This window comes from Thalassophryne amazonica, chromosome 2, assembly GCF_902500255.1.
Source record: "Thalassophryne amazonica chromosome 2, fThaAma1.1, whole genome shotgun sequence".
Taxonomy (NCBI): domain Eukaryota; kingdom Metazoa; phylum Chordata; class Actinopteri; order Batrachoidiformes; family Batrachoididae; genus Thalassophryne; species Thalassophryne amazonica.
Genome location: NC_047104.1, coordinates 73,830,888 through 73,851,872, shown reverse-complemented (window position 1 = coordinate 73,851,872; position 20,985 = coordinate 73,830,888). Strand labels below are relative to the sequence as shown.

Genomic DNA, 20,985 nt, shown 5'->3' with positions numbered 1-20,985 from the left:
GTTCATGCATTTTATTTTTAGTTTGATTTGTTCAAGTGGAAACGTACACAGTTTGGGTTTTGGTGATAGCTGTCATACTTCTAAATATAAAAATAATGTTTCTCAAGAAGAACAGCTGTGATAGGTGCGTTTTGTGACGTCACGTCTGGTACAGGAAGTAATTGTGTTGGTGCTTTACCTGTTTCTGCTGTTTTCTAGACGTGTCACTACAAAGTAATCATTTTGTTAAAAGCGAAGTATTTTGCAATGCTCCCTTAATCTCACTCAGTGTTAACAGGAACTGCTTCAGCTCCCCGGTGAGCGCAGAAATAATGCTTTGTTCAGTTCTGAACCTTGTTGAACCATGTATCGGAAATTGGTTCACTACACGAACGTTCATTCACATCTTTTTGGAGAAGAAAAAAAAACAAACGTAAACTGTGATTTATCACTGACTTGAATGCAAAATTTATAAAAATACAAAATGAATGCCACGTAAATAATAAACAGTATAGGTAAATTCATTAAAAATTAAACAGTAGAGACTGCGAGATACACCAAATGTTGGTTAACAAACCTTCTTAATACCTTATGACTGTTGTTTTGACAACTATAACAGGACCAGAAACCCCCCTTTTTTGGGGGGAGGTGAGGGGAGTCGTTACTTTGAAAATGTAAAAAGCTTATCTTTTGTTCATGTTTTTCAACGCCTTGGATGCATCAAGACGAAAACTATTTTCATTGATCTGAGTGATCAATGAACTTATTGTGATTCAAATTTGGGAACTGCACTTTTCTGAAAAGATTTGTACATGTTATAAAAGTGCCTGAAAACTCCAAGTTGTGAACAACCATCCTATAACTAAAACAAAACATGTTAAAATTGTTAGCATTTACGTTTGGTGTTTCGCTTACCTTCGGTGGTCACATGACGTTCTGTGTAATGACGTCACCCCGGGGCAGCGTGTCATGATTTTGAACCACTGAGTTCGACACAGGTTTTGAATCAATTCTGCAGCCTGTTCCTCACGGAGAAATGTGCACTTTTGGTGAGTACCTTTGCGATTACATGTGGTTTAAAGTAGGAAATAGCTCGATCTTTTTTTTAAATATAGTTAGTTGAAACTGATTGTGTAAACGAAAGTATTTTTCTATTTCTGGCACGAACCCAGACAACAGGTAAAAATAAAAGAGTTCGGGGGCGGTGCTACGTCAAAGCGCACTTTGTCCAGGTTTATACTTTATTAACGTGTTATAAATATGGCTCTGTTCATTGAATGTACAGATATTCGTGCTCTTAACCCTTTATAAATATTCTTAATAGACTAACAGCAACAGTAAGCAGTTATCTGTTACCTCATCGTGCTGAAAAACAGTGCCAATGTGGGGTCCGCGGGCACGTTACGACCCCCTTTCTTTTGTTTTGGTCCACCATGGCAGTTGACAAATTCTCTGCAAATAGACCTTATCGTAGCAGTGGACCTGCTTCAAGGGAAAAACAAGTCCAAGCTCGCCTACTGGCACGATGTATTTCTGTGTATGCCTGATCACCGCTTCCTTCACCAGTGAGAAAAGAAGTGTTGTGTGGGCCGCCAGAAGAGGAGGTACTGCTGGCCCACCACCAGAGGGCGCCCTGCCTGAAGTGCGGGCTTCAGGCACGAGAGGGCCTGCCCACACGACACCTTTATCCATTGACTTTGTATTTATTCTATAATCTGCTGTGTGTGGTTGTGTCATTCACAACAGTAAAGTGTTCAAATTTAACTCCTTCTATTGTCCGTTCATTTACGCCCCCTGTTGTGGGTCCGTGTCACTACACTTTCACAACAAGAAGCTTGTTTTTGTTGGTTAATGTTAATATTGGCAACTATGTATATTGAAGTAGTGTGTATGGATGATGACTGCTTTCTAGAATACATAAAATGTTGGAAATTCCTGAACTCCAGAGTTTTTGCAGAGAAGCAGAATGAATTAACTCCAGTGCTGCGGTCACTCGTTTTTGCAGCCAGTGAATTTTCAGCGGATAAACTGATTTCAGTGTTTGCCGCCCCTCGAGGCACCTAATACCTTCAGGCCACAGCTCCCTATTGCAGCTTCAGCAATGGAAGCTATGAACATTGACCATTGTGGTTCAATGCCCCCAACCTCCACAGGGATGCTAGAAAAACTCTGCCAGAGATGTGAGTTGAAGATCTGTTGGACAGTGGGCTCCTCCAGACGTTCCCAGTTCACTCACACTATCAGTTTGGGCTTACCAGGTCTGTCCAAAGTCCTCCCCCACCCTCTGATCCAACTCACCACCAGATGGTGATCATTTGACACCTCTGCCCCTCTCTTCACCTGAGTGTCCAGAACATGCGGCCTTAGATCAGGGGATGTGATCACAAAATCAATTATCGATTGTCGGCCTAGGGTGTTCTGGTACCATGTACACTTATGCACACCTACGGACAATGTAGAGTCACCAATTCACATAACCTGCATGTTTTTGGAGGTGGCAACAGTGCTAGCCACTAAGTCACCATGCCGCCCTATTTTGTTATTTTGTAATTTTATTTTACTGCTGTGTGAAATTCAGGGAGGAGGTGAGACAGGCACTGGATGGAGGTGAAGTGATTTCGAACAATTGGAAAAGGTAATAAAGGATGCAGATGGTAATGTGCTCGCAAGCGAGGACAGTGCGTTGAGAAGGTGGAGGGAATATTTTGAAGAGCTAATGAATGAAGAAAATGAGAGAGAGAGAGAGAGAGAGAGAGAGAAGGTTGGATGATGTGGAGAGAGTAAATCAGGACGTGCTGGGATTAGTAAGGAAAAACTACTCATTGAATGTACAGATAATCGTGCCCTTAACCCTTTGAATGATGACATTGTGATCTGTCGTGAGAGTAGAGAATAGGTTGAGACTAGCCTGGAAATGTGGAGATATAGTACACTCTGGAGAGAAGAAGAATAAAAGTCAGTAGGAGCAAGACTGAGTCTATGTGTGTAAATTAGAGGAAGTCCAGTGGAATAGTGTGCAAGGGCGCAATTTAGAACTAGAAATTGGGGGGGACAAAGTGCGAGGCCCGCAGAAGCCAATGGTTTCTAGATAAGCTCAGATGCATTCTGAGCATCCAGAACAGTAATTTTAATGTTTTGAGAAGACCATAAAGTGGACACCATTTGACTTGTGCAATTTGAAACTGTGGATATAAGTACTTTATTCAGAGAATATCCAGCATTGATTTTATTAACATGGTGTAAATATGAGGTCTGTCCATAAAGTATCGTACCTTTTTTTTTTTTTTTAAACTATATGGATTTGATTCATATGTTTTCACATCAGACAAGCTTGAACCCTTGTGCGCATGCGTGAGTTTTTCCACGCCTGTCGGTGATGTCATTCGCCTGTGAGCACGCCTTGTGGAAGGAGTGGTCCCGCCCCGTCGTCGGATTTTCATTGTCTGGAAATGGCGGAATGATTTGGGGTTTTTTTCCATCAGAATTTTTTCAGAAGCTGATTCGCTTTGGAAGCGAGACAAAGGAACACCTCCGTTTGGGTGTACCAGAGGACAAATTCGGACATGCCTATCTCGGCTTTCAATGCTTACCAGTCGAGTGAGTTATAAGAGAAATTGTGGAGAGCTGGGCATGTCTGAACTTGTCCTCTGGCACGCCGAAACGGAGGTGTTCTTTGTCTCGCTCGAACAGCGAATTGGTCATGACGCACAAAGTCTCCGCGCGGCTTTCCACGACAAAATCTCTTGTTAAAAGTGAAATCTGCCAGAAAATGGTTGATGTCCAGCTCTTGTGATAACCAGAGAAAGTGCACACGACAGTCCCAGCTCCACAAAGCCATCCATTTAGAAATGATCCGGTGGTTCGTGCCTGTCGTCACGGCTCGGAGCGCGGCGCACCAAGCGCCATTGTGGGCCGTCCTTAAAGCTGAAGTAATAGTCCTTATTCTCTGTGAAGCCCGTAAAATTTTCACCGAAAGCCAGATAAATTTTTCAAATGGTTTCCAGGTGCCAGTCTCTAACAGCTTCTGAAAAAATTCTGATGGAAAAAACCCCAAATCATTCCGCCATTTCCAGACAATGAAAATCCGATGACGGGGCGGGACCACTCCTTCCATAAGGCGTGCTCACAGGGGAATGACGTCACCGACAGGCGTGGAAAAAATCATGCATGCGCACAAGGGTTCAAGCTTGTCTGACGTGAAAACATATGAATCAAATCCATATAGTTTAAAAAAAATAAATAAAAAGGTACGATACTTTATGGACAGACCTCATAAGGTATCACCACATGTGTAGAACTCAAAAAGTTCAAGTTCAAGTAGTTTTTATTGTCATTTCAACCATATACACAGTGAAACGAAACAACGTTCCTCCAGGACCAAAGGTGCTACAAAGAATATTATTATGATTTATCACAATAAACAATAATAAATACAGGTAAGCAGTAAAGTGCGGTTGTGACCATTTTTTATAAAGTGAAAAGCATATCAGCAGTTATTGACCATAAACATTGCACTCTTAAAAGATGAGATTTTGTGTGTGTGTGTGTGTGTGTGTGTGTGTTCAGTCCAGTCACTGAAATATGTGTGACTGTTCAGACCAGACTCTGGTTGTTAAGGAGTCTGATTATTTGGGGGAAGAAGCTGTTGCACAGTCTGGACGTGAGGGCCCGGATGCTTTGGTACCTTTTTCCAGACGGTAGGAGGGTGAATAGTGAGTGTGAGGGGTGTGTGTGATCATCCACAATACTGGTTGCTTTGCGGATGCAGCGTGTGGTGTAAATGTCTGTGATGGTGGGAAGAGAGACACCGATGATCTTCTCAGCCGTCCTCACTACTCGCTGCAGGGACTTGTGATCCAATACGGTGCAGTTCCCAAACCAGGCAGTGATACAGCTGCTCAGGATGCTCTCGATGGTTCCTCTGTAGAATGTGGTGAGGATGGGAGGTGGGAGATGTGCCTTCTTCAGCCTTCGCAGGAAGTAGAGACGCTGCTGGGCTTTCTTGGTTATGGTGCTGGTGTTGAGGGACCAGGTGAGATCCTCTGCCAGGTGAACTCCAAGAAACTTGGTGTTCTTGACGATCTCCACAGCAGAGCCGTCGATGTGCAGTGGAGAGTGATCACGCCTTGTCCTTCTGAAGTCAACAACCATCTCTTTGGTCTTGTCTACGTTCAGAGACAGGTTGTTGGTTCTGCACCAGTCCATTATCCGTAGCACTTCCTCTCTGTATGCTGACTCCTCATTCTTGCTGATGAGACCCACCACAGTCGTATCATCTGCAAACTTGATGATGTGGTTCGAGCTGTGCATTGCTGCACAGTCGTGAGTCAGCAAAGTGAGCAGCAGAATGATAGGTTGAGTTTTCATTAAAAAAAACAAAAAAAAACCAACTGCAATCTGGTAAAATGTATTCATAAATATGAAAGAACAGGCTCTTAATAATGATTAACTATCACATACTGTATTTTTTTTTCTCAAGATTTGTTTTTGCATAAGTTTGAAAAAAACAACAGATCATAAGTTTAGGATAAATTACTTATCATGAATTTAATTTTCGAAGTGGCACTAATGACAACACTCATACTGAACATGATTTCGCTTGCATAGACTGATTTTGGAGATCAAGCAATAATTGCAGATGGGCTTTCTGAGGTCCCAGATAGCTTTTCTGATTTCCTTTTCTAACTTTCAGAATTTAGTAAATTAGCATATGGACCATTGATACTTATGTGTAGACACTAGTCCCTAGAGGCAACTATTTTTGGTTTCAAATCTGGGCAAATGCAGTCCCAGAAAATTCCGAATGTGACAAACAAGAAACAGATGTTGTAAACAAGTCAATGCTGCTAAAAATACAAACTTGCAGAAACAAAGATACTATTCTGACATGGTTTGCACATAAGACTGACATGGTTTGCACATAAGACTGGCATAGGATGTTTCAAGTACACACATATATGTCAGAAAGTGGGGGGGACATACCATATTCTGTCCCCCCTGGTTGAAAAGGTGGGGGGGGGCATGTCCGCCCTATCCCCCACCAAATTGTGCCCATGATATTGTGGTTAACAAGGAGTAGAGGTGGTGAAAGTAGATGAATTTAAATACATGGGGTGAACTGTGCAAAGTAATGTAGAATGAGGTAGAGAGGTGAAGAAGAGAGCGCAGGCAGGGTGGAGTGGGTGGAGAAAGATGGCAGGAGTGATTTGTGACATGAGCTTATCTGCAAGAGTGAAGGAGAGTGTCTACAAGAAAGCAGTGAGAGCAGTTATGTTGTATGGCTTAGAGGCGGTGGCACAAACAAAAAGACAGGAGGCAGAGCTGAAGATGTTGAGATTTTCTTTGGGAGTGATGAGGATGGACAGGGTTAGGAATGAACATATCAGACGGACAGCATAGGAGACAACGTCAGAGGTGAGACTGAGATGATTTGAACATGTCCAGAGGAGGGACCCAGAATACATAGGGAGAAAGATGCTGAGGATGGAGCCACCAAGCAGGAGGAGAAGAGGAAGGTGAACGAGAAGGTTTATGGACATGCTGAGGGAGGACATGCAGGTGGTTGTTGTGATGGAGGAAGATACAGAGGACAGGGTGAGATGGAAACGATTGATCTGCCGTTTGGACCCCTAACAAGAGCAGCCAAAAGAAGAAGAAGAATCATTTTAGATTAAGAATGATAATTCTGTGTTTTGTTTTAAAAATGTTCTCCCCGTGTTTGTGTGTTCTGTTGGGGGTTTTCCCACCTCCTGATAGTTTAATGTGGGGAGTAAACTCAGAAGACTCAAAGACTGACAGGAAACAGACTTCAATTTTTGATGTCATATTAAAAAGATGCCTTCACTGAACAGAGAGTTGCTGCGACAGCTTGCAAGCTGCCCTCACCCAGTGCATTCTCTGCATCTTCTGCCTGCTCTCGACTCCGCACCCAGGTGGGTGGGCCGTTGCCCTGTGCGTGGATCAGTAGAGCTATGTGATTGGTTGAAAAATGTTGCATTTGATATATCTGAAACGGTATGTGTCAAATCAAAACTGTGTTTTGTCTGTGTAGCGTGGTAAGCAAAGAACAGCAGTGGTGTCAAAAGTACACACATTTGTTACTTAAGTAGAAGTATAGATACTGCAGTTTAAAAACACTCTGGTAAAAGTTGAAGTATCAACTTGACCTCTTTACTCAAGTAAAAGTGAAAAAGTATGTGCTCCAAAACCTACTTAAAGTATAAAAGTATAAAGTAACCTTAAAAAAAAAAAAAAAAAGTGAAAAAGTATGTGCTCCAAAACCTACTTAAAGTATAAAAGTATAAAGTAACCTTAAAAAAAAAAAAAAAAAAAAGTGAAAAAGTATGTGCTCCAAAACCTACTTAAAGTATAAAAGTATAAAGTAACCTTAAAAAAAAAAAGATGCCACTATATGAATTGAAAGCTTAAATTAAAAACTGATTCGTTCTACATGTGGCCCAAGACCCAAAACCCAAAATTATCCCCCAGCACCACCTGCACGCAAATGTTTCAATTCTAGAAGCTCTGAAATGCAATCTGGGACTATTCCAGACAATAAACTGCAGTGAGTGCAGCATCCATTTAGTGAAGGAAAAACAAAAACAAACAAAAAAACCCCCACAACTTTCCTTATTCAAATTCATTCCAGTAGTATTCTGCTCTTACTAGGATGCAGCAGTTTTCTAGTTTGGCAGATAGTTCTGGAGGAAATCACTGAAGAAATTAACAAATTGAAAATATGGTTTGACCGAAACAAACAGTCATTAAATAAGACAGGGATGAAATGGAGGTGTAAGAGTCACTAGGTGTTCACAGGAAACACTTTATTTATGTATGTTCATTGTTAGTTGCTTTTATATTTTCTGTTGTGTTTCTATTCAGGTTCTTTTTGCCTCTTCCTCTAAAATTGTATATAATAATCATTAGATTATTAATATATAAACAAAAATAAATTTAAGAAATATTACAATCTGAAAAATGCACCCGAACGTGATGAGAACTGCAATTGCTTAATGCTAAGTTTTAACATTGAAAATGCCATAGACATGCTAACGCGTTAGCATCGCTCCCGTTTTTAAGTTATAAAATACATCTATCAGCTGTTTCAGAAGACCATAACAGGTCGGTTTAACATAGAAAAGGTAAATAATACTCACAGAAGTATGCTCTTTATGGTTTTAGCGGGGGAAATTAAGCGAAAGAAAGAATAAACGAAGCAATAGGTCGAAGCATTGCTTCAATCTGCGAACCACTGCTTCGATTGGTTCACGGTTCAAAGCAAAGCCGTGCTGCAGAAAAGGTGATTACAGGCGCACATGACGTGAAATACATATATAAACATTAAACTGAAGCCAAGCGTAACGAGGCTGTTTGTTTTAAAAATGTAAGGAATAGAAAGTACAGATACTTGTGTGAAAATGTAATGAGTAGAAGTCAGAAGTAGGCAGAAAAATAAGTAATGGAGTAAAGTATAGATACCTAAAAAGTGTACTTAAGTACAGTAACGAAGTATTTGTACTTCGTTACTTGACACCTCTGAAGAACAGTATGCATCATAGCATCCCAGAGGGGATAAGAAGTTATCAAGTAGACCAAGGACATGGCTGTGAGACATACTGTCCAACAACTTGTTGAACAGTATGTCATTTTTCAACCAATCACATAGCTCTACTGATCTTCAACAGTTCCTTCTGGGTACTCCAGCTTCCGCCCACTTCCAAAGACTTAAAGGTAAGATGAAATGGTGGCTAATTTGACCATAGGTGTGTGAATGTCTTTGTCTATATATGTGTCAGCTCTGTGATAGACTGGTGGCCTGTCCATGGTGTGCCCTGCCTCTCTCACCCAGACACCACTGAGGCAGGCTCCAGCACCACCCCCACCCCCCAGTCTGTAATAAGCAGGTTGAGATAAATGATTGAATGACATTATACACAGATATGTAGCCTTTATTAATTGCTCAATGTATTTCTGTGTTGCAGACAAGGACAAGGGGCCAAACAGGCTGATGAAAAAGGGGTTAGCTCTCATCCTGGTTGGCCATATTAACTTAATTCTTTGCGCAATTGTCCATGGAAATATCCTCCGTCATATTTCCAATCCCAGCCATCACATCACCACAGAATACACTGCAGTCAATGTCATCTCTGTCACCTCTGGCCTGCTGGTGAGTCAGTTCTTACACAATCAGCATCCACATCGGGAAAACTGCATCAAATGACATATCATTAACCCGTTTATGCCCAGACTTTTTTTTATAAGTGGAAAAAGTTGCATTAGTATCTTTGAGATTTTTTTATTGTGAGTAGAAAATGACAGTGTTACACTTGGGCAACAATTGCTGCCAGTGGGGCAAAACGGGTTAATGTTAGCAGATGACGCAGGCTTTTCTTATTGTGAAATAAATGTAGATCACTCTGTAAGAAAATCACTCTGTTATACATCCCATGGGATGAATTTCAGGTTTTGTAGCATCAACGCCACAGATTATAGAAGAGGGATAGCTGCTTAACAGCCATGAAAATACACACAAAAAATACATGCAAGTCTAAAAACAAATACACACAAAATATAAAGAATATATAGATGTAGCTGCAAAATGTAAAGGGTCAGGAAATGCATAAGAATATGTAATATGAAGTGTATAAAAGGAGTATCTGACGTACTCCATCTTACACCTGAAGGGGAAGAGTGTAGGGCTGAAGGTGCTGCCCATCTGCCATGTCATTGATTTTAAATGTAGTGTTCGACTCTATGTGGTGAAACAGGTATGCCATTGCATGTTGTATCTAGTTTTTGTCTAAGGACTATATTAAAATCTCCACCACATAGTAAGATCCCTTCTGTTTCTATTCTTAATCGTTTAAAATAGTAAAAAAAAAAAAAAGATTTTATAGAAACTATCTGGTGGTGCATATATATTGACCAATGCGATAATTTGATCTTTGAGTTTTCCTTTGATCAGTATATACCTCCCTTTTTGTCTCTTATTTCTCTCATCACCTTACAAACTTGACAGTATTTGATATCAGTATTCTAACACATCTCTCTCTTTTTTTGCATAAGAACTATAATATGCACTTTTATAAACAAATTTCTTTAGTTTTTCATAGTCCATTCAGTCTAAATGGGTATGAATACTATCTGGGCTTTTTCTTTCTTTATTCTTCTCATGACCTTTTCCCTTTTAACAAGAGCCCGACCGATATGGATTTTTTGAGGCCGATGCCGCTAACGATATTTGGATGAAAAAAAATGCAGATAATCGATAAATCGGCTGATTTGCCAATAGCCGATTAATCAGCCGATGTTGGGGGGTTTTTTTTGTTTGTTTTTTTTATGAATAAAATGTTCTTTTTTGGACCCTTAACAAAAAAGGTATGAGCTAAAAGCTGAAGCTTTGTCCTCATATTGTTTAACTTTATAACAGAGAAGAATTTTCAAGTTCAAAAAATGCAATCAAAAATTAAACCTTTGTGAAATTAGCAAATACATATCCTTAAAAAGAGTTGTGAAATACATCTGATCTTGTGCCTCTTGTTGCTGCAACTTAGATATCAGTTCAGGATAAGGATATAGATACTTATAAACTTACTTGTATGCTTTTGTCAGCCGATCAGTGCAGTGTGACGGCTAACTACGGGGCCGGTGATGAACACATTTAAGCAGGGGTGTAAGCAGCTCAGTTGAATGGAGTCAGAGCTCCATCTACTGGACAAACGGTGCAAGGACATTTTACATTGCCGACGCAAACATTATTTCAGTAACTGTTCTTTTTATGAGAAATTATCGGCGTTCTTTCGACAAAATTTTGGCCGATAGTGATTACTTTTAACTGGTGTATTAAGTCCATTCACATTAAACGAAACTAATGTAAAACTAGACTAAAATTAACACACCTTTAGTCAACTAAAACATGACCAAATGAAAATGGTATGTGAATGACTAAATATGACTAAAACTTAAAAGGATATTTGACACACGACTAAGACTAAATAGAAAAAGTTGCCAAAGTTGACATTTGTCGAGAAGTAGTGTTAAGTCAGCAGTCTTCCCCATGGTTGTGGATGTGTATGTACTGAAATCAGATTTGAAAGAATCACGGTATTAATGCTGCATAAGTAGTGACTTGAAATAAAATATTCTAATATTCTGAGATATACATTTTATATTTTTGGAGCAGGAGGCTGCAATTATCAAAATTAAAATACGACTGAAAAATTCTAGTTTCTATGTATTGTAGAATATGTAAAATTTTCACTATGAAATACCTGACAAAAGCATTGAACTTTTTCCACAATATTCAAGTTTTTTGAGATGCACCTGTAGACACAATTCAGTATTTTATGTTGTTAAACTAAATGTATTCCCATACAACCCCACCCCTCAATCCATTAAATGGTGTTGGGAGACAGTAAATTCTAGCCCATGTTAAAATGACATTACAGTGAATTAACCATGTTTTCAATGTAATTTTGCAGAGCGTAACCACTGGTATTGTTGCCATTGTGGTGTCAAGAAATCTTGCGGCCTCTAAACTGGTAAGACACACACTGGCCCCTATTTTACCTTTGGTGCAAAGCAGCACACAGCACGTGTCATTCTTAGCTTCCAACCAGCACACCTGTCATTTTCACACCTAGCGCTCATATCGTTTAAATAGAAACTTGGAGTCAACAGTGCACATCGTCTTAAAAGGCATTGAATTTGTTCATCTCACAGCCCTTGACTTAAGCCTCTGGCTGCTAATGAAATGACAGCTGCTAACCATTGATTGAAGGCCAGTCATCAACCATAGGGCCCAGATTAAAATCGTGTTATTGTCATTATTATCACTTACACCTCGATAGAGCTCCGTGTCTTTAACTGCAGATAATATTGTTTTGGTCACACCTACTTTCCCCAGAAGAGTGTGTCAACTAATTTCTGTATTCTCTTTTGTCATTCTGTCCCCAGAAAACAGGACTTCTTATTGTGTCATTACTGAATGCCTTGCTCTCGGCGGTGTGTTTGATTATGCTCATCATGGCTGTTGGTATCACAGTTGCACACAACGGGCAGGGTTTGATGCAGGGATGCATTGACGCAAAGTTTCCGATTAATGCTCGATCACCCATCAGTGCTGAATGCCCATTTGATACGACAAGAATCTATGTGAGTGTTACCTTTCTTCTTACTGCGGCATTGATATTGATGTGTATTATCCTTTACAAATCATGGCGAGGTCCCTACCTAAATACTTGTTCAAATGAACCCACCTCTTTGAAAATCCTCACCTCATCCTATCCATTTACCTGCTTCTCTCTTTTTTCCCGTTGATTCTTTTCTGGCCCAAATACATTTTTGACTCGAAAAATGTTTAGCACGTTAACCATTTTGTCTTCTTTTTTCCCATCAATTTCTTGCGTCAGGATACTGCACTGACACTTTGGGTGACTTGTGCTGTGATGGCAGCAGTTGAGACCACACTGTCTGTCTGGTGCTTCATTGTTGGATTGATTCTCAAAGGACTGGCATGCTGTGGGACCAGAAACAAGAACCAGGTGTGTTATTGGTTGGCAGTGTGGTATTGGTTGGTCTGCTTGTATATTTTTTTTAAATCCATCTTTATAGCTGCTGTGTCCAAACCTTGGACTGTTCGTGTATATCCAAGAGTACCAAGAGACTGTCTGACACTGTGTTGATTCTAAATTTGAATTAACTCATCAACTTTAGAAAATATTGCAGATTAAAGCAATTGATCACATATAAAGAAGGCCATGCAACCTTTGCAAGAGCACATTTCTTTTTAACTTTCTTCTCTGTCAGGAGAGGTTGGGGGAGTGCACTCTCAGTAATCAAGATTATTCAGAATTCAAATATCTTTCAGTTGATCTCTGAACATTCCACAGTGACAGTTTCATAAGCATATCATCTTTGAATGTGTCCAGAGTGAAGGGAGGAATGAAGGAAAGGCTGCCGTTTCAAGTTCCATTTAGAAGAATGAATGCGCTTTATGTAGTAGATCATTTAAATGTGGCTTATGTAACTGCTGAAAATGGGAGCGCACGAGAGCGAAACCTGTGTGACGCTTGATGCGTAATCGATGCAGCTTGCCTTCACATGCGTTAACAGCAACTGTGTGGAGAAACATGATGCCTACTACATTTCCAAATACAGGTTAAAATACACACCACAACGAGAAAGTAAAACCAGAACTACTCATGGCAAACACAAAATCACCGAAACCTTTTAATCATGTTTCAAATGCTGTTCTGGGGCCTCATGAGGAACACATGGCTCGATATGCTGCCACCTGCTGGACAGTTCAGGAACGTGCATTTATATCACATTATGGATGTCATATTAAAAAGACTGGAGCCAGTACAAGATATGCAGGTGCACAAGCATGTACGAGGTCTATTAGAAAAGAAACCGACCTTTTTATTTTTTCAAAAACTATATGGATTTGAATCACGTGTGATTGCGTCAGACAAGCTTGAACCCTCGTGCGCATGCGTGAGTTTTTCCACGCCTGTCGGTTGCGTCATTCGCCTGTGGGCAGGCTTTGAGTGAGCACTGGTCCACCCCCCCTCGTCGGAATTCCTTTGTCTGACTTCTTCCTGAGAGACTGGCACTTTGCTTGATCAAAATTTTTTCAGGAACTGTAAGGCACATCCAAGTGGACACCATTCGAGAAATTCAGACGGTTTTCGGTGAAAATTTTAATGGCTGATGAGAGATTAAGGAGTGTTACTATCGCTTTAAGGACAGCCCACAGCGCCGGACGGTGCGCCTTACCCCGAGCCGCCGTCGTCAGCCTGTTTCAAGCTGAAAACTTCCAAATTTAAGCCTCTGTTGACGCAGGATGTCGTGCGGGAACAGAGAAGTTTCAGAAGAGGTCGGGATCAGCAGTTATCGGACATTCCACTGTTAAGGAGATTTTGTAATGAAAGACGTGCGGACGGATTCGCGCGTCGGCACCCAGCCGCTCATGGCGCGGCGCCACAGCAAAACACCTCTGTGTTGATAACCATTCGTAAGATTCAAGTGGTTTTTGATGGCTTTCAGTCGAGTGAGTATCCGAGAAATTGTTTAACAGCTGGGCATGTTCAAACTTGTCCTGTGAGACTTTCAACGGAGGTGTTTTGCTGTGGCGCCGCGCCATGAGCGGCTGTGTGCCGACTCGCCGTTAAAGTTTTCGCCAAAAACCGTCTGAATTTCTCAAATGGTGTCCACTTTGTTGTGTGGGCCGCTGAAGAGGAGGTACTGCTGGCCCACCACCACAAGATGGCGCCCTGCTTGAAGTGCGGGCTTCAAGCACGAGAGGGCGTCGGAGCGACCAGGAGTGACAGCTGTCACTCATCATCCGTACCAGCTGTCACTCATCCACTACTCATCACCACCACCATAAAGGCCGGACTGCAACTCCACCTCCCCGCCGAGAAATCAGCTACCATCCAGGTAATTTTCTCTGCTGACTCAAAACATTGAGTAATAATCTGAACTTCTTTGCAGCCGTTTTTCTGTGGTGTGTCCTTATCTGTGGGATTGGCGTTTGGTGTGATCAGCGACGGCTTCGCTTCACACCCCAACCAGATAAGTGGTTAGACAGGAGCTGCACGAGTGTGATTGGAGGTGGAGGTGCTCCCTCCTAATTGTGTACAGACTGTGGGATTACTGAGTGTGCGACCTCACACTCATCAGGACTGTCTCTGTTCTCTGCCAGCAGTACCGGGTCTGACTGCTGAAGACAGCGGCCACCTGGGGCGCAGGGCTTGGCGGCTCCGGTGTTCTTCAGCTCCGTTGGCAGTGGAAGCTGTGTGGGACCCGGCTCTTCTCTCGCCAGGCGTCTTCTATCGTCGAGCCTGCCCACACGTCACCTGGTGTATGATTGACAGTCACCATATTGTTATTGTCTGTACGTCGTTGTACAATTCACAACATTAAATTGTTACTTTTGGCTTATCCATTGTCCGTTCATTAACGCCCCCTGTTGTGGGTCCGTGTCACGACACTTTCACAACACACTTGGATGTGCCTTACAGTTCCTGAAAAAATTTTGATCAAGCAAAGCGCCAGTCTCTCAGGAAGAAGTCAGACAAAGGAATTCCGACGAGGGAGGTGGACCAGTGCTCACTCAAAGCCTGCCCACAGACGAATGACGCAACCGACAGGCGTGAAAAAACTCACACATGCGCAGGAGGGTTCAAGCTTGTCTGACGCAATCACACATGATTCAAATCCATATAATTTTTGAAAAAAATAAAAAGGTCGGTTTCTTTTCTAATAGACCTTGTGCATTGCTTGAATATACATTTCTTAATACGATACGATACACTTTATTGTCCCCTCAGGGAAATTTGTCTTGGACTCATGCTAGGTGCCTTACAAGAAAAGAGAAAACAAACAATACAGATAAAAACACAACCACATCCATAACAAATTAACATGACAGGAGTCAGGAGAAACACCATAAATATTGCATAATTCCAATTTTAAACATTATTGTTTAACAATTTAATAGACATGGGGACGAATGAATTTTTAAATCTATTCAGTCTACTCCGAGGAACTCTGTACCTTCTCCCAGAAGGAAGGAGAGTGTACTCTGCGTGAAGAACATGAACTGAATCCACTGAATCAATCTATATATTAATAGCCAAGTGGCCTCTGTGTGCGTGTATGTGTGCGTGTGTACGAGTGCCATCACAGAGAAACTGGGGAGAGGTGACATTTGCTGCTTGGTATGTTTGTGTATTTTGGGTCAAGGATGAACTCCACCAAAACGGAACACTGATAGGACAAATATTCTAAACTGTGGATATTATTGAACAACACTGAACAATGGACATTGATAATTACATTCTGGACTCAAATGCCATTCTAGCAGGGAGCGGAAAAATATATATTAAAAGCGAAGTGGGGTCTGTGTGTGCGTGTGTGATTTTATTTAATAAGTTCAATGCAAATACATAATATAATTGTAAATACATTAAAAATACATGGATCACACAAGAAAGTGTCATCCATGTATTATTTCCATCTTGTTTCCGTTGTAGTCAATTTAAAAATCAAATGACAAAGTAGAAATAATAATAAAATAATACTCATAATAATAATAATAATAATAATAATGGTGTGTATATGACAACAAGAACTAAACAGTTTAGAAATACATTAAGACAGTAAATTAATATTAAAAAATTAGGTAATTATCAGGAAATAAAAGGGTTGAGTTCTTCTAAAAATGATTGAGGTCTAATGTTCTAAAAACATTTTGGGCTCACGCGCCATTCTAAAAACTTTGCATAATTTATTACCACCCCTAAAAAATGTCAGCTACCTATTTTATAAACACTACCCAATCTACAGCCCGTGGATCACCATAGGCAACATGCGAGTATTCCTTATTTGGATAATTCTGTATTCAAAACGTTAACTAGCTGAAGTACAAAAAGGTTTATATTTTTCACATTGGCAGGCTGAAGATACAGCTGTAACTACCAGCTATTCTCATACAAATTTTGCCACAGCTCCGGCTGTCTGATTAATGTTTTCATGAAATAATTAAGAGAAATAATTAGATATTTCTATTTTTATCTATGTGGCATTTATTTTAAGCTTAGGTCTTCATCAATTATTTGACCAATCTAAAAAGAAGTCATTGTCTTTTTGTTAAGGGTGTGTACTTTCTGGCTCATGTGTTGCCATCACCTCCTCGCTATTCACAAACATCTTGTTTTTGTACAGAAAGACAAACTGCAAGTTTCAATGACTGCATTGCCAGTTGCTCCCAATACTGTACTCAACTACCATACTACTTACTACTTGAGTACCACTGCAATGACCACAAACAATCCTCATGTGCTTCCCCATGTAACTTATTAAACGTTTTCTTTTCCAGGTTGAGGAAGAAGCCAAATTATCGACCCATAGTCAACCCCTGATGAGAACGGAGACCAGCCTTGAGGTCTAAACAAAATGCTGAAAAAAATCTGTTTTCACATAGATCAGTGTAAATGCACGCCACAAGACTTCATTTGTCCTGCATTCTGGTTTTTAGATAATGCACAACAGCCAGTGTTGATGTCATCGCAGTACTATGGTACAGGTGCTGCTTTTTGTCAGGCAGTGACGTTAGTGTGGTAGTTATACTGTGTACACGCATGTACTCATGTGCACTGGATTTGCTTATTTTTTTATATATATATATATAAAGCAGGTTTTTGTTTTGGTTTTCTTGACTCCTTTCCATTTCTGAGATACAGATTCAGTTATTCTTCAGATACATTCCAAATGACTACTGAAGCACTAAATAAAAATTTATGCAGACACTGCCAACTGTGCTGGTGCATAAGTGAGATTTAGTTTTGTATGTATTTGTACATGGAGTTTGACTCACTATCAAATCCAACAAATTGGATCAGAAAGTGAAAGGTGATTATTTTAGTTTTTATAATGTTTCATACTTGAGTGTTTATAATTGCTATGTACCAAAGGTGCCTTGTCACATGAAGTAAATTTACTACATGAATTGTAGTAAAGTTTTGTTTTTGTTACTTATTTTATCTAGAATTTGGCTATTTTTGGCTTGAGCTATAAAAGTATGTCCTTTGATTTCAGCAAAATATGTTTAAGAATTTACACATTTTCCAAATCTTAATACTTCCCTAAAGTGATTAAATGCTCTGTTCCATCTGGGCCAGAAGAGGTGTGTGTGTGTGTGTGTGTGTGTGTGTGTGTGTGTGTGTGTGTGTGTGTGTGTGTGTGTGTGTGTGTGTGTGTGTGTGTGTGTGTGTGTGTGTGTGTGTGCCCGCGTGCAGACTGCTGAAATGTGATTAATGTATTTGATCTATGCATTTTTATAAAACATTTAATCATTTTTGCTTCATAATTGTATGCTTCCACATACACAGTAATAATATTTTATGGCAGGGTACAGAATAATATTGCATGTGGTAAATTGCAGTTTAAAAAATGTTTAATGTAGTATGTCTTGTGTTTACTCATGAAATAAATGTTCACGTCAACCTTTTGTCCTCTTCTATGAGGTCTCATTTGTGGGCCACATATTTTTATAGCTCTTATACTCCTTACTTATACATTTTGAAGGTGTCCATCTTGTTTTCCAACTTGCAGCGTTGTATAAGTTAGAATGCATTTAACGTGGGTCTGATGTCATTCCTAATCGCAACTTATGACTTTTACAATACATGCAACGGGACATTTATAATGGACAAACCTATGTAACGTCACCCGTTGTTTTTCTGAAGAGTGGTTTTGAAGCTCAAATGGAGTCGCTCTGGAGTTCGACTTCTCCTAACTCCTGGTCAACCTGTAAATGGGTGAAGAGGTTGAAAGTGGGTTTGAGTAGCGTGACATGGGTTGGACAGACAAAGCTTGAACAATCCCCCATCTTGCCATTCCCAAGCAATGAAGCTGTGGTTTACAGGCTGACTTTGGTTTGAGTGTTTAATTAATGCATATTATTGTCTACGGGGCGGAGGTTTTCAGAATAGATGGCTTGGGTACGAGTATTAAAATGTATAACCTGCATATTGCCTCATAACATCACACAATCTGTGGAGCTGATGCTACAAAGCTACCTGCTAATTAGTGTTAATCTGGTGCTATAAACTAAATCATAATAAAATTTCACTTAGCAGAAATACAGGAGCACTGATGTCTTTGATGGTCTGTTGGTATAATTAGGTGTACACCAAGTCATTTCATCTCATGCATTTGAAATAAACTGCTGAGAAAGGACAAACAGTTGAGATGACCAAACCAAGCCCACAGCAGCCACTGCTAGCGAGGCACTGAATCATCTCACACACAACACCTGTTGCTCAAAGTAACCAGGCCCCTAATTATTCACAATTTGTACCTTAAAATGCTTAAACTGATTAATTATTTCCCCCCCCCCCCCCCATACAGTTACTAGCTATAGAGACTTTGCACATGACGTCAGAGGTCACATACTAGGCGGTTGCCACACGTAGCCGAAGGTCATGTTTAGCCGGTCACAATACACTTGGCTGTGTAAACAAGCCATGTCAACTCGTTTTCCTCTGTTTTGCTGTTTTTTTCCACTAATACACCATGCCAGAGACTTGTGCAGTTTACTGTCACAACAGACATGGACAGAAGGTGAATGTGAGCTTCGAGAGAATTCCAGTGGACACAAAGTGCTGGGTTTTACCCCACAATCCCACAGCAGTGAACACAAAATTCAGTAAATTTAATGATGAACATTGTCACTAAGGGTAGGGTTAGTAATACTAAAAATATAATGCAATGCTAAAATACTCTCAGCCATATGAGGCTTCTGTTCTTCATAATTTGCAGTTGTTTAATTAATTATTAAGATCCTGTTGTCTTACATACAATTCGTACATGTTCAATGATCCACTCTAATAAACATCAATCAAAAACAATATTTATGTTTTAACAGTGTCTGCAGGAGGCTTTGCATGTGTGTGTTGTGGAGGCAAAATCCTTAACTTTGGACCAAGTGGTCTCTGGCTGCCTGTGAAAGGATGAATCAGGAGGTTGACTGTCAGATTTAACAGGTTTATTATACAAAGCGCTTTGGACACCAACGAACAGCAAGTGTCTGAGTGTGTGTGTGTGTGTGTGTATCAGCACTTAGAGTGCACCCTTAGGTAGACGTCAGGATGGTGCTCGTGCACAAGGTCTCATGCGCTCGTCTACCCAACCTGATACTGGTAGCTATCTGAAAATGACTTCATCTGGAAACCGACTGTGGAGAGACGAATTTCCACAAAAAATGTTTTGTCTCAAGGCTGCAGTTAGGTGCCGATCAGAATAGGGAATCAGAACAGAGTCTGTGTCCCTTTGGGTCAGACAGAAACATGCTATCAGTCTTTTGTGCAACCTTTTGCATGAACAGTCTCTGGATTAAGCGAGGACATTTCACAGTGATGAACACAATATCAAATAAATATGGTGTCACATGAAGACAATTATTTTGCTTTCACAATTGAAACTGAAATAATTACAATAATTAATAATTACAGCCTCCTCCTCCAAAAAATAGAAAATGCATGTCTCAAAATATTAGAATAGTTATGTAGTATAAACCCCATTAATCTCTCAGATCCAGCAATATCAAAGATTTCATGTCTGCTACCTACAATGCATGTGGAATGTCTCAAACCTAAACCTACTTCTAGGCATCTTATATATGCCACTCTGGAACCACCCCTAAACCCAAACAGCTCAACTGTCAACCCCACTGAGGTCCTTAGACTGGGTCTCATTAACATAAGATCACTGTCCTCAAAATCATTGTTGATTAATGATTTAATTATTGATCATCACTTAGATATGATTGGGTTATGTGAAACCTGGCTTAAACCTACAGCTGTCCTCCCCTTAAATGAGGCCTGCCCACCAGCATATACATTTAGTCACGTCCCTCGTGATGCGAAGCAAGGCGGGGGTGTAGCTCTTATTTATAAATCTAGGGTTAGCTTATTAGCAGTTGGGGGTCACAAATATAACTCGTTTGAGCATCTGATTCTCCACTCCGCTCAGGATATTATGCATTGCCAAGGTCAGAAGAATAAAAATCAGCCGTATTACTTTGTCACTGTATATAGGCCTCCTGGCCCATATTCTGAATTCTTAGTTGAATTTGGTGCATTCATTTCTAACATCAACGAGAGCAGATAACATTCTGATCATTGGTAACTTTAACGTTCATATAAATAAGCCTTCTGATCCCCTTTGCAAATCATTTATGGAAATTGTGGATGCATTAGGATTTCGGCAATGCATTCAGGATTCGACGCACATTAGTGGAAATACCCTGGATCTGGTTCTCGCACGTGGTATTGCTGTCATGAATACTGACATCATGTCTCTTACATCAGTGGTCTCTGATCACTCACTTATTAAGTTTACAGTTTCACTGCCGTGTTTAGTGGAACAACAACCTTATTTATCATTACAGCGATGCATCAACTCCTGGCAAAAATTATGGAATCACCGGCCTCGGAG

At 40.4% G+C, this 20,985-nt stretch overlaps 1 protein-coding gene across 1 annotated transcript; it reads left to right on the top strand.

Moving 5' to 3' along the window:
- The first annotated feature begins 908 nt into the window (after positions 1-908).
- On the top strand, positions 909-18,005 carry LOC117526024 (keratinocyte-associated protein 3). The gene is made up of 6 exons (XM_034188017.1): positions 909-1,028; positions 8,961-9,145; positions 11,460-11,519; positions 11,935-12,132; positions 12,390-12,521; positions 16,865-18,005. The coding sequence occupies exons 1-6, from the start codon at positions 1,016-1,018 to the stop codon at positions 16,934-16,936; spliced, it is 660 nt and encodes a 219-aa protein (XP_034043908.1). The 5' UTR covers positions 909-1,015; the 3' UTR covers positions 16,937-18,005.
- The last annotated feature ends 2,980 nt before the right edge of the window (positions 18,006-20,985 follow it).